The sequence below is a fragment of the Sciurus vulgaris genome (assembly GCF_902686455.1).
Source record: "Sciurus vulgaris genome assembly, chromosome: 9".
Taxonomy (NCBI): domain Eukaryota; kingdom Metazoa; phylum Chordata; class Mammalia; order Rodentia; family Sciuridae; genus Sciurus; species Sciurus vulgaris.
This window is the reverse complement of record NC_136469.1, coordinates 127,177,420-127,189,245: the sequence shown is the minus strand read 5'-3', so window position 1 is coordinate 127,189,245 and position 11,826 is coordinate 127,177,420. Positions and strand designations below refer to the sequence as shown.

The window sequence follows — 11,826 nt, the reverse complement described above, 5'->3', positions numbered from 1 at the left end:
AGACTGGAGAGAATTCTTCTTCCTCGGGCTGCATGTTTGGGAGTCAGCAGGGGAAGGTGAAGAGATGGAACTGGTGACTTTGAAGGTCACCAGCCTGAAGGCTCAAGGTGCTTGAGCATCTAACAGGAGTGACCCTGGACAAATTAATTAAATTAACTGCTTCAGATCTTGTTTTCCACCTATATAAGAGGAGGTAACACTGGAAGATTCTATTCATTTTCCTGGTGAGACCCTCAGACCTAGGTGTCTCCAAGTAGACTATGAGTCCCTTGAAGGAAGGCTGGGATTTCTATCTCTCCATTGTCATGGAGCCTGTTCAGGGTCACACACAGTCGCCCGAGTCAGGCGTGCATTTGGATGCAAGTAACAGAAGCCCTGTAGCCCTGGGGTGCATGGAGGGTCAGTCTCTCCTGTTATAAGAAGTCCAGAGCTGGTGTTGGCTGAAGTGCCCAGGGAGGATGGCCCCTGTTCCCTTCCTTGTCCACTCGTGGTCCTCAGGTAGCCACCACACTGCCAGACACCAACCTGCGGTTCAGGCAAGAGGAACGGGGATGTCACCATCTATTTCTGTTCCTTTTCTAAAGAGAGTAAAAGCTTTCTCCAGAGCCACATCAGGTCACATCTCTTTGGTCACAATTGGGCCACGTGACCACAGTCAGTCGAAAGGGATTCTGGGAAGGCCAGTGTCTCGCTTTCCAGCTTCTAGAGTAGGAGGGAGTAAGAAAAGGGGGGGATCAGGGTGTGGGTCCTGTGTATGTTTGTTAAATCAACGTGACAAAAAGTAAGCTGGAAATGTGCCTCTTTTCCCAAGTAGAGTGCCCTGCAATCAGCCGCAGGAAACAAGTACAAGGACTTGCTTCTAAGTCGCTGCCCTGCGTGTTGCTTTGTGTGGCGAGGCAGGAAGCCTGAGTTTCCTTGCAGGCCTGGGCAGGATGCAGAGTTAGCCACCGGCAGAGCGCAGGGCTCAGCTGGCAGGGAGTTGCTCTGGCTTTCTTGGCCGCATTTGGAGGGCAGGGTGACATGTTCCTAGTGAAAAGGAAATGTGCAGAATGCAGGGTGACCGGGAAGGCCACCCCTGTTCCCCACTAGAACAGTGAATAAAAGGTGCGTGTGGATCGCCAGCGAGTGCCTGGCACACAGGCCCCTGATGAACCCTGGCTGTTACTATTTTACTCCTTTTTGTAGAAGGGGTGCTGCTCTTCCTGCACACCTCGCCGGGGAGGACCTGCTTCTCCTGTGTCCCACATGTGCTTGGCAGCCAAGTCTGGACGGGGCGTTCTCGGGTCCACTTCCACTTCCCCCAGTGGCTCTGGGAAACAGCGAGGAGGCGAGAGGCACGGGAAGCTTTCTCAGGCGAGTCTGAAGTGCTCTGGGTGGGCAAAGTGTCCTCGCACAAAACCCGGCTTTGCAGAGAGGTAATTCAAAGCCCTCATTGTGGCTTTCAAAAATCTGCAGCTGCTGGTAACCCTTCTATCTATTGGTGGAACTTAATTCTGTCAGCTTTATGAGCACAATGGCAAGGCAGCTATTTACAACTGGAATTCCTGCAGAAAAGGGACAAAGTTCTGGAGCAGAGGGCGCCTCTGCCTGGGAAGGAGGAGCACTTTGGGATGCATCTGTAGCTACTGCCGCTCAGCAACGCCCACTTGATTTTCTATTGCATTACACATTAACAGATGTGGAAGGCGCAGAGGCCAACGGTTCCGTGTCTCGTTTGCAGGGTGGTTGCTGATATTACAAAAATAACTGCAAAATTTGCACTCACTCACCCATTACTCCTTTCTAACTTTTCTTTCATCTCTTCATTAGTTGGTAGTAAGAAATTGTAAAGATTTAGAGACCAGGCTTGGGAATCAGAGTCCTGTGTGTAGATCTTGATTTCCCATTTTCTAGCCCTGCAACTTTGGACCCCTCATTTATTTTTTTCTGAATCTTGTTTCTTTATTTATACAGTGGACAAATTCATATCCACCCCCACAAACTTTAATAAGCATTAAATAAGATACTGTATGAGAAAATGCTTTGTAAAGTTTTCGGTTGCAAACAGGAACCCAACCCAAATAACTTGAGAAAAATTAGGAGGTATTGACTCACATAATGAAAACAAAGGTTCAGGTATGGCTAGATCCAGGGGCTCAAACAATGCCACCAAATCCAAATTTCACTTTACTTTATTCCACTTTGATCTGTGTTGCGCATAGCCTCAGGTAGGTTCTCCTGTAGTGGAGAATCGTGGCTACAGAAATTCTCGTCTTTTCCTTCCAGTTTCAAGTCCAATGGAAAAGAGGATACACCTCCTTTAATGCTCCAAGCAAAAGTGGCATTGCAACTCATTGTCTCTGAATGTATCATCTGACTGATCACACCTAAGCCATGAACCCACCTCGGCAGCAAGGGGTGAAGTCAGTATCACCTCTTAGACCAAAAGTGCAATGCTTTTTCAAAAGGAAATTGGGGTGCTGCTTCCAAAGTGGTAGCGGATGTTGGGAGTGACAAATGGGCACGTCTCCCCTACAAGGCCACAGAAGAGAAAGTGGATCTGGGTTTCTACACCCAGCACAGAACACCAGGATGGAGGAGTGCCTTCTTGGAATTCAGAAGAAATGACATGGTGCCAAGTGAAGATAGTGCCACTTGGAACAGTAGCTATGAGCTACTGTAACAATGATTTCAAGAATTGAATGAAAGTAAAGATTCAAAAAAAAAAATGGCTGAAAGATTCACAGTGAGAAGCCAGAATGTTGCGGGGGTGGGAGGGTTGATGACAGGTGGCATTTGGAGCAGAGGGTGACCACATCTGTCCTTCACAGTTGCAGGAAGGAGCTGATGGTGCCGAGCTCTTGGTGAGCCTGGAGCACGGTCGGCAGGGCAGAGGGGCTGGAGCCCCTGAGTTCTGGGAAGTCACCATTTTGTCTCCTGGAAGGAATGGCTCCCTGGACAAAAATCTTTATTTTTTCCTTCTTCCTGCTAAGCAGGGTTCCTGGCTGCTCATCTAAAAAGCAGGGATTTTAAGAGGTTGCTGCTGGCAGTGGGGTGGGACCCAGAGGTCTAGATTATTGAACAAGCTTTCCTGTTGCCCAGGCTGATGTTGGGGACTCCCAGGGACCCTGTACCTTCCTCCCCAGCTGTACTCCTCGCTTGGTCCTGGGTATATCTGTTGACACTACCATCTCCCCCCTCAGAATGTGAACCCCAAAGGGCAGGGACTCATGCAGCCCTGGGTCCCTGACACCGCATGGAGCCTGGCGGGGATAGAGCGCCCAGTCAACATTTGTTGAAGGAATGCAGGCCAGACAGGCAGGGGCACGCTGCCTCTCCCATGTGTGCCTTTCTGGGAAAGAAAGGCTTCTATTTCTGGAAAGAGCTGCTGTGATTGAGAAGAGTTCATGGCAGCAAAAGAAAAAAGGCTGCCATGGGGGAAAGGCTTGTGGTCTCCCCAGACCACACGCTCTTTTAAAAGGTTCCTCTGTCATTTTATTAACAACAATGACAACAATAGTGTTACTATTACTGTCATTGTGTATAACATATCAGTGACATTATTTACGAGAGTCAGGCACTAGGTTCACACACACGTTTATCTCATTTGATCATCACTGTGATTGTTCAGGCTGGCCAACATCACATACCCATTTTACAGCTAGGGAAAGGGAGGCACAGGCAGGGATGTCACTGATCCAGGGAAGGGACAACGCTGGGGCTCTGCAGCCTGAGTGTGTAATCCCTGCCACACCTGATGCTCACCTCTGCAAGGTGGGGCGGCACACCTGGAGAATACACCCCACACAGATGCCAGGTGCCTGTGCCCATCTTAAACACATGTCAGCATCGAGAAAAATCAGTCAATAGCTGAGGAAATCGGGAGAAAATGAAAGACCTTCAATAAAGAGGCCATTGTATACCTCTTCAAACAAGCTATTTTCTCTCTCGTTGTTAGTCCCCTGCTGTGTCTGAAGGTTACTGGCTCCTTCCGCATGAGCCAGGGAGGTCAGCAATACTTGGCAAGAGAGCCCGGGCTGGGAGATGCGGACAGAGGAGTGGGAGGCCAGGCAATTCTGCAACCAGGGACATCTGGACGCCTTTTTTCGACAGGCCCAATGACCTTCTTCCCTCCCGCTGACCACTCCCCGGGCTGGGCTGGCTTTCCGGCTGGCTCACAAACCCCAGCTCTGGGGACAGCCCGCATTCCTCCAGTGGCCGGTGCTGCTTCCACTCCGCAGGAGGGAAAGTGCTCTTGGAAGAGCGGGAAAGGTGGGTGCCAAGTTGGGGTTCATTTTGTTCTCCTCTGAGCGTGCCTACTGGGAGCCGGCAGCGGGGTGGGGCACAGACCCCTTCTCGGGAAAGGACTGGATCATGTTCGTGGGAGAGTAAAGACGCCTGCCCCTCAGAAGTGGGGATGGGTCCCTAGGTACCGGGTGGGGTGGGGGTGGGGGCAGGAGGGAGGCAACCTGGAGAGACCAGAGGCCAGAGGCCAGAGGCCAGCCCGTGAAGGCCCCAGGGTTACAAAAAAGAAACCTGACGAAAAGCCTGTCCTCTGGATGCTGCGTGGCTGGGGCCGGCACCCTGAGGTGCCATACCCTACGAAGCCACCTGCTTAGGAAAGGCACACTGTCCAGGGCCTGGCCAGCTCTGGCTCAGGGCATGGACTCTTTCTAGGAGGCAGTGGAGGGATTGGGAGGGATTCGAGCACACCCAAACCCCAGGAGGAGGTGGCTAGGAGAGTAGCAGGAGAAGCAGAGAAAGTGACACCGGGTCCCACCTCTGACATGGCCTGGTGTGTCCTGTCTACTGCAGCTTCAGGGAATGGCAGGGAAGTGGCAGCCGACCAGACACGGGCCAAGAGGAAAATACAGGCTTGGTGGCTTCCTCCGGTTCAGGACAAGCCTCCCGGTCCCTCCCTCCCCGCCCGGTAGCTTTGTCCCTGCAGACCCTGGCACAAAGCAGGCCCTCAAAAAGTCACTTGGTTGTTTGCTGTCTCACTAGACAGGAGACTGTTCCAGAAGGCTGAGCTTAGGTAGGGCCTCCAGGGACAGGGGATGCACAGGGTTAGAAGTAAGGAGTCTCATGTGCCTGGGTGGGAGGAAGCATTGTCTTTTTCCTTTTCTATTCAAGAGGGAACACCTCGTTAAACTGTTTACTATTACTCAGGCATTCCTGAAAGCAAAGCCCATTGACGCACCAAACAATCTGTTTTTGCTCTATGATCTGAAGGCCCTCCAGGGGTAGGTGCTCCTGAATGGCAGGGTTGCCTCAGAACGAGGGTCCCTGCAGATGGGAGCTCCAGGCAGGGTGCACAGGGATGACCCCCACTTGCCCATTTCTGAAGCTCCTCCGTCTTGGAACCTTTCCTCGACTCCTCCTTCCATGGCTTCCGCAGCCTCTCTTAGCTGATGGTCCAGTTTCTCTCTGCTGGCTACCAGCTGCTGTTTGCTGAGAACTTTCCAGCACAGGCTCTGTGCTGCCTGCCCTAGGCGAGAGCTGTGCATGTGATACCTGAACCTCGGGCTCAGCATTTAGCACAGGAGTAGCCCCTGTGTACCTCAGTTTCCTGCATGTTGGGTTTTGGATAAGGCTAGCACCTACCTCACGAGGTCTCGGGAAGGTTTAAAACAAATAGCACATGCCAAGAGGTTTCGGCCTGACCTTTGTGTTCAGGAAGTGTCAGAAATGCCAGTGGTATATTCAAGCCTAGCAGCAAGATTCTGAGGCAGGTGCCCGAGCCCTGTTTGCAGATCAGAAAGCTGAGGCTCAGGGGGGAAGTAGGCCCGGCTACACTTTGCAGCCGGGTATTTTATTCTGCTGCTCTCTATAAAAATGACAATGGCCCTTAGAGCAGAAGTGGCGGGCAGGCTGGGGATTTGTGAAGCGAGTTCCAGAGTCCACGCCTTCATCCACTGTTCTCAGTTGACTTTCTGTAACACTTATGTAAGGAAGACACACTTCATCCTGCAACTTGTTTTAAAAATGGCCGGTGGAGTTGAAGAAGGCCTTGAAAGTTCAGTTGACCTTCAAACTGGTTCTTTGGAGGCATCATTAATCCCTGTGGGCAGATTTTAAAACGTGAAAGTAGCCTGGTTTATAAATATCTCATTTAATCCTCACCATGACCGTCGGTGTTATGACTGTCCTAATTTTACAGGTAAGGAACAGGAGGCTAGGAAAGTCAGTGCCCCTATGAAGTCATAGTACAGTCACCCTCCATGTCCTTGGGTTCTGCATCTGTGGATACAACCAACTTCAGGTGGAAAGTATTTGGCAAAAAATATCATGTCTGTTCTGAACATGTACAGACTGTTTTTCATTGTCTTTATTCTCTAAACAATATGATATAACAACCATTCACATAGCATATACACTGGTAAATGCAGTAAGTAATCCGGAGATGACTCGAGTGTGCCTGACATGTGTGCAGGTTATGTGCAAACCCCACCTCTTTCTATGGAGGGCTTGAGCACCCACAGATTTTAAAGTCCATCCATGGGGTGGGGGCTGTTGTGGGAATAATTCCCCACAGATACTGAAGGTCAACTGTAGATGTTGTGATTGAAATTCAAATCTTTATCTGGCTCCATGATCCCTGGCTGGCCCCAGAATCTTTGAGCTTTGCTTTAAAAAACAACAGCAGCAACGATCAAGTTGGCTGGATGGGAATCTCCTGGGCAGAGCCGGGTGTCTGATTCTTGAACTTCAGAATCTGGTGTGCAGCCAACACTGAGTAGCTCCGTCTCCCCTTCCCAGACAGTTCCAGGTCGGGGTTTCCAAAGGTCCATGCACCTGCTTCCCCTGGTCAGCCCCAGCATCCCAGCCTCAGCAGACCGGCCTCACCTGTCCTCCATGCCTTCCCTCCCCTAGAGGCCTAGAACCCTGAGTGCCACTCAGTTTCCCCCGCTGGAACCTCAGGCATCTGCACTTGCTGCCACTCCTGTCCTCCTGCCAGGGCTGATAGGCCACGCCCTCCTCTCTATTAGATGCCTCCACTTTGGCAAGTTTCTGTGGTTTCTGCCCTAGGTTATTTCCACGGCCTCCTAACTGGTCTCCATCAGGCTCTCTCCATCTCTGCTTCTCTGTGTGTGTCTCTCTCTCCCTGGACTATTCCCATCCCTTTCCCTATTCTCTCCATCCCTGAAACCCAGCCTTTCCCCTTTGTCCTGTCAGATTCAGTGAGCTTTATTGTAAAATGATTTTTCAATGGACACATACCATCTGAACATATGTAATGGGATACCATACAATATTTCCATACATGTACACATTGGATAATGTTCATATCAGGGCTAGCATGTCTATCTCCTCGATTAGCACTTCTTTATGGTGAGAATTTTCAAAATTCTGTCTTCTAGCTTGTTTGAATACACAACACTGGACTTTAAAAAACAAAACAAACCCTCTCTTGCGCACTCCTCTGATTGAACTCTTCCACCAGCACCAGTTCCTGGCCAATACCACCCTCCTTAGCATGGCAAAGTCATTCCCTCTGTGCCTGGCTCCAGATTCTTCTTGAGCCCCGACTTTGCCTGGTCAGAGAGACCACATTCCAGCCCCAGAATTTCCTCCAATCCCAAACTGTACCCTTTCCCAGTCTGTGGACAACCTGTTGTCCAATAGGCCATCCTACCTGGCTCTCCTGGGAAACTACCCATCTTGTGGCACTCAGCTAGAAAGTCAACTATGGTGGGAAGTCTTCCTGGAGTTCCCTAGGGAGATGGGCACGACCTCCTCTGTCCTACTCCAGCATAAGATGGTGTTGGAATGACTTGGTACCCACCTGTCCCTCGCTTTTGTGTCTTCTCTTAAAAATCAGTTATATGTCTCCTATTGCTTGGTGTAGGCCTAGGTGCCGGGGACACCCAAGAAAAACCAAGTTTGTATCACCACAAACTCCAAGTCTACTGCGTGGGAGGGCACGCAGAGAGAGCACAGTACATGCAAAAATTAAGAAGGCAGGGCCCTAAGTCTAGTGTCTGTTTGCTGGAAGGATACAGAAAGAGCCAGGCAGGAGATCAGGAAGGGATGAGGACGGGGAGTTCTGGGGGGGTCCTGAGACACCCGCGCCCGTCCATGCGCCCTGAGACCCATTCCCTCCACGCCAGGGAAACAGGACCTGAAAGAACCATGATGGTTGGAGACTCAGATGGCTGAGATTTCTCAGGTGGGGTCTCATCCTTTATAACAAAGAGCTCCTACCCCAGTGCCCACGACTCAGCAGGTCCCCGAATGCCCGCTGGGTCAGGACGCCCCCTGGGAACTTGGGGGGCTGGATCTGACAACGGTGGGGGCCCTTGCGATGCGGTATTTCGAGAGACTAAGGCTTGCTCCGCCCCATCCTCGCGGGGGCGCCCCGCAGGTGTCTGACTCCGGCCATGCTGGCCTGGCTGTACTGCTCCCTGCTCCTGGCGGCCCGTCTCGCGGACACCTGGAATGTCCCCGAGCCCGCGGGGCCCGGCTCCGACTTGGCAGAGCAGATCCGCGACACGCACGCCAAAGTGGTGGCGATCTGGCAGGAGCTCGCGCAGCGGCGGGAGGCGGGCGGCGAGCCAGCCGCGGCGCTCCACGCCGTCTGCCGAGTGCAGCCTTCCGCCTCGCTGGACGCCGCGCAGCCGCGGGTGAGCGGCCTGGTCCTCTTCCGGCAGCAGACACCCGGCGCCAAGCTCGAGGCTTTCTTCGACCTGGAGGGCTTCCCGGCCCAGCCCAACAGCTCCAGCCGCGCCATCCACGTGCACCAGTTCGGGGACCTGAGCCAGGGCTGCGAGTCCACCGGGCCGCACTACAACCCGCTGGGGGTGCAGCACCCGCAGCACCCGGGCGACTTCGGCAACTTCGCGGTGCGCGACGGCCGCCTCTGGAAATACCGCGCCGGCCTCGCCGCCTCTCTCGCCGGCCCCTACTCGATCCTGGGCCGCGCCGTGGTGGTCCATGCCGGCGAGGACGACCTGGGCCGCGGCGGCAACCAGGCCAGCGTGGAGAACGGCAACGCCGGCCGCCGGCTCGCCTGCTGCGTGGTAGGCGCCAGTGGCCCTGCGCCCTGGGCGCGCCAAGCGCAGGAGCACGCGGAGCGCAAGAAGCGGAGGCGAGAGAGCGAGTGCAAGGCCGCCTGAGTGCCGCCCAGCCCCGCATGTCCAGCGCCAAGGCCTGACACCTTGCGTGCCACGAGTCCCTGCACCTGGACCTGCATGTGTCCCAGAGCCCTCCATGCCCCACGCCCCTGTGCAATGGAGAGCCCCCTTGGATACCCTTGTGTACCCCAGGACCCTTCTCCCTGAGACACCTTCACGGACCCCAGACCCCCGCCACACCTGAGGCACTGCCACGTTCACTGAGAACCCCTCTGCGTCCAGAGAAAAATCCATAGTCCTAGACCCCCCCTCCATCTCTGAGTCTCTTTGTGTCCAGAGACACCCTCTACCCTGAGGCCCCTTCCGTGAGTGCAACACGCTCGCCTTTTCAATCCTGAGGGCCACCCAGGACCTCTGAGTGGTCACCCCCCAATATCTCTGGGCTCCCCCCACCCAGGCACATGGAAACAGGCCATCACTCAGAGTTCCTCCGGGTGTGGTCACTTTTGGCCCTGACCCTAAGCCCCCACCTACTGGCAAAGACCCCTCTCTGCCCTGAGGACCTCCTCCACCCCTCCTCCTAGGCCTTCTGAGACCGCCCTGAGGTTTCCTATGGGGCCTCTCTCCTGCCCACCGCACTCCTGCAGTGCCTCCCTGTTGGGTCTCCCCACCTTGGCCTGCTGCTGTCTCCCAGTCAGCCTCAGAGAGCTGCTCCTTTGGGGGATGTTCGGCAATTTTGTGTTGCACATTAAAAACACAGCAATTCAATCATGCATTGGGATTTTGGCTACTTTTTGTTTGTTTGAGGTTTCTCTTCCACATTCAGCTTTTAAAATTTTTTTTAAAATTTTGATTCTTTTGAGATAGCAAAAAATATATACATGCGTAATACATACATGTATATTATATATAATATAGTATATATGTGTGTGTGTGCATGTGTGTGTGTGTGAGAGAGAGAGACACACACACATACAGGCACATCCCAGATTCCTTTGGAATCCAAAGGGAAGTAAGAAAACATTTGCACCAAGTGCCCAGGTGAGTGATTTCAATGCTGGAGCCACTGGCCTGGGTGGGAAGAGGCAAGCCCCAGCTTACCTGGGCAGTGGCCTCTGAGTCTGCCTATGAGTGCAGCCTTTGGTCTACTTCCCAGATGTCCCAGTCACTGCCAGTGAAGCCATGTGACTGGGCAAGTCACAGGGCTTGGTGCTGGCATCCAAAAGTGCTGAAAGTATCAGTGCCAGGACAAGTTGAGAAGGCAAAGGGAAGCAGTGGGTTCCAAAGGCAGGCTGATTTTGATTAGGGCTAGGTGGGGGTTCCAGCTCCCTTTCTGAAAATTATAATCTATACACACACTAGAAGAGTTTGTGCATACACCTTCATCTACCAAGCAAAAGCACTTGTGGTAACTACCTCCTGGGGAGACCCACTCCCAACTATAGATTTTCCTTTCCAGGTGCTCAAAGGCCGCTTCCATTTCTCCCAGACTCATCAGGCAGTGAGTCAAAGTGAACCACAGCCAGAAACCCAGCCCCACTGGTTATTTTTGCCTCTTACTAGGACTAACTTGTTATTTTAACATCTTGCCTTGAACCCCAGTGACAACTGGAGAAAGAGGCTGGTGGCTTTGCTCCACCACCTGGCTCTTCCTGGTTTGAAATGTTCACTGGGAACTTACAGGTCAGCATTGAAAAGGTATTAGCAAACAGAGTCTTTAAATAGCCAGATCTTAAATGGACGTATTTGCCTAGATCCACAATCAAAAGTTGCGAAAATGCCGTAGCAATTGCATATGAGCACTTGAAAGGGGAATAACGCCCCCCACCCCCATCGCCCTATCTTCCTCTCTGCTGCCCAGAGAGTGGTTGACTCAGGATCATCAAAGGGGCTTTGGTCTGTATTTTCCCAAAGAATGCAGGTGCTTTTTAATGTCTTCTGTTCTTAATTTCCCTCTTTACCACCCTTGGTCCCTAGACAGGGCTGGGGAGACCCTCTAGCAGACTCATTCCATTTTCCTTCTGTTAATGGGAATAGAATTGGCACCTTATCCTGTGGGTCTCCAGAGCCAAGTAACAAAGAGGAATTGATAGGGGGTGAACTGATTTGGTGTAAGGGCAAAGAAATGCGGGTTTTCTTATCTGTAAAGTCAGATCCTCACACTGGATTGTTGGGAAGATTTCATGATGAAATAACAGGTGGAGAGCAGAGCCTGCTTACCTAATAAGGATCTAATTAATATCTAGTTAGAGCAGTGGCTAAGGTCAGGAAAAATAGCTACCTATTAATGGACTGGGCTGACTTATAAGATCATGTCATGCAACTGGAAGGATCCAGGTGAAGGTGGCTACCTCTGAGGTTTTCAAAAAGGATTTCTGCGTCCATTAAGGCTGGCTGAGGGGCTGGGGAGATAGCTCAGTTGGTAGAGTGCTTGACTTGCAAGCACAAAGCCCTGGGTCCAATCCCCAGCACCGCGGGAAAAAAAAAAAAAAAGAAAAGAAAAAAGAGGCTGGCTGAGATGAACCCAGCTACCCAGTTCATGGCAGTGGGGGACAGAGATGAAGATGTGCCACAAAGCACAGGGCAGACATCTGGTTCTTGGCATAGAACTTTCGTGTGCCACCAAGACCACCCATTGGACCCTGCGTGGCCTCTGGAGTCTATTTTTATTCCTTGAATCTGACAGATCTGTTTTGTTAATCTCCTTATATTTGCTGTTTTGACTTCCCGGTGGCTTGCTAATCAGTTTGCCTACTTGACTCACAGGGTTCGC

At 52.1% G+C, this 11,826-nt stretch overlaps 1 protein-coding gene across 1 annotated transcript; it reads left to right on the top strand.

Moving 5' to 3' along the window:
- Nucleotides 1-4,096: 4,096 nt before the first annotated feature.
- SOD3 (superoxide dismutase 3) lies at nt 4,097-9,826 on the top strand. Its single transcript, XM_079153496.1, has 2 exons — nt 4,097-4,251; nt 8,345-9,826. Exon 2 carries the CDS (start codon nt 8,361-8,363, stop codon nt 9,093-9,095), a length of 735 nt encoding a protein of 244 aa, XP_079009622.1. The 5' UTR covers nt 4,097-4,251; nt 8,345-8,360; the 3' UTR covers nt 9,096-9,826.
- The last annotated feature ends 2,000 nt before the right edge of the window (nt 9,827-11,826 follow it).